The following is a 1,106-nucleotide window of genomic DNA, read 5'->3' on the forward strand; positions in this document are numbered from 1 at the left end:
CATCTGGTGCATAGTAAACAATTTTCCTTCCATTTGGGCGTAGGAGAAAAGATTACACTTTACAAAGTTAAGCATAGTGTTTAAGATCTGCTAGGAGCTCTACCCTGCATTCTTGCAACATTTAAATCTAAAACTCACTTAACTCTTTGACTGGTTGACACAACCTCAGACTCTGAAGGCAACATATTCCTAAAGGAGAAAAGCTTGAGGCAATTTATCTAGACTTAAAGTCAGCTCTAAGCAAAAAAAAAGAAAAAAAATCACTCTAAGCAGGAAGCTTCTTTCAGATTAGGTAGACAGTATATACACACATAGACACAAGACACTGTTTCAGTTATCCATTCACTGGAACAAATGCATAACAAACAACCCTAAACTCAGTGAGGTAAAAAAAACCATTTTCAGAGAGAACTAGCACCATGGTGTCCGGCTGCAGGATTGGCCCGTCCATCCTCAACAGCGACCTGGCCAGTTTAGGGGCGGAGTGCCTTCGGATGCTGGACTCTGGGGCCGATTATCTGCACCTGGATGTAATGGACGGGCATTTTGTTCCCAACATCACCTTTGGTCACCCTGTGGTAGAAAGTCTCCGAAAGCAGCTAGGCCAGGACCCTTTCTTTGACAGGCACATGATGGTGTCCAGGCCGGAACAGTGGGTAAAACCAATGGCTGTAGCAGGAGCCGATCAATATACTTTTCATCTCGAGGCTACTGAGAATCCGGGGGCTTTGATCAAAGACATTCAGGAGAATGGAATGAACGTTGGCCTTGCTATCAAACCAGGAACTACAGTTGAGTATTTGGCACCATGGGCTAATCAGATAGACATGGCCTTGGTTATGACAGTGGAACCTGGATTTGAAGGGCAGAAATTCATGCAAGGTATGATGCCAAAGGTTCACTGGTTGAGGACCCAGTTCCCGTCTTTGGACATTGAGGTTGATGGTGGAGTAGGTCCTGACACCACCCATAAATGTGCAGAGGCAGGAGCTAACATGATTGTATCTGGTAGTGCCATTACGAGGAGTGAAGACCCCAGATCCGTGATCAACCTGTTAAGAAATGTTTGCTCAGAAGCTGCTCAGAAACGTTCTCTCGATCGATGA

The 1,106-nt window shown here is 45.0% G+C and overlaps 1 protein-coding gene across 1 annotated transcript; it reads left to right on the forward strand.

Moving 5' to 3' along the window:
- Positions 1-419: 419 nt before the first annotated feature.
- LOC309822180 (ribulose-phosphate 3-epimerase-like) lies at positions 420-1,106 on the forward strand (the record flags this gene model as incomplete). The annotated part of the gene is made up of 1 exon (XM_082653890.1): positions 420-1,106. The coding sequence occupies one exon, from the start codon at positions 420-422 to the stop codon at positions 1,104-1,106; it is 687 nt and encodes a 228-aa protein (XP_082510016.1).

This window comes from Grampus griseus (genome assembly GCF_964374135.1).
Source record: "Grampus griseus genome assembly, chromosome: 4".
NCBI classification, from domain to species: domain Eukaryota; kingdom Metazoa; phylum Chordata; class Mammalia; order Artiodactyla; family Delphinidae; genus Grampus; species Grampus griseus.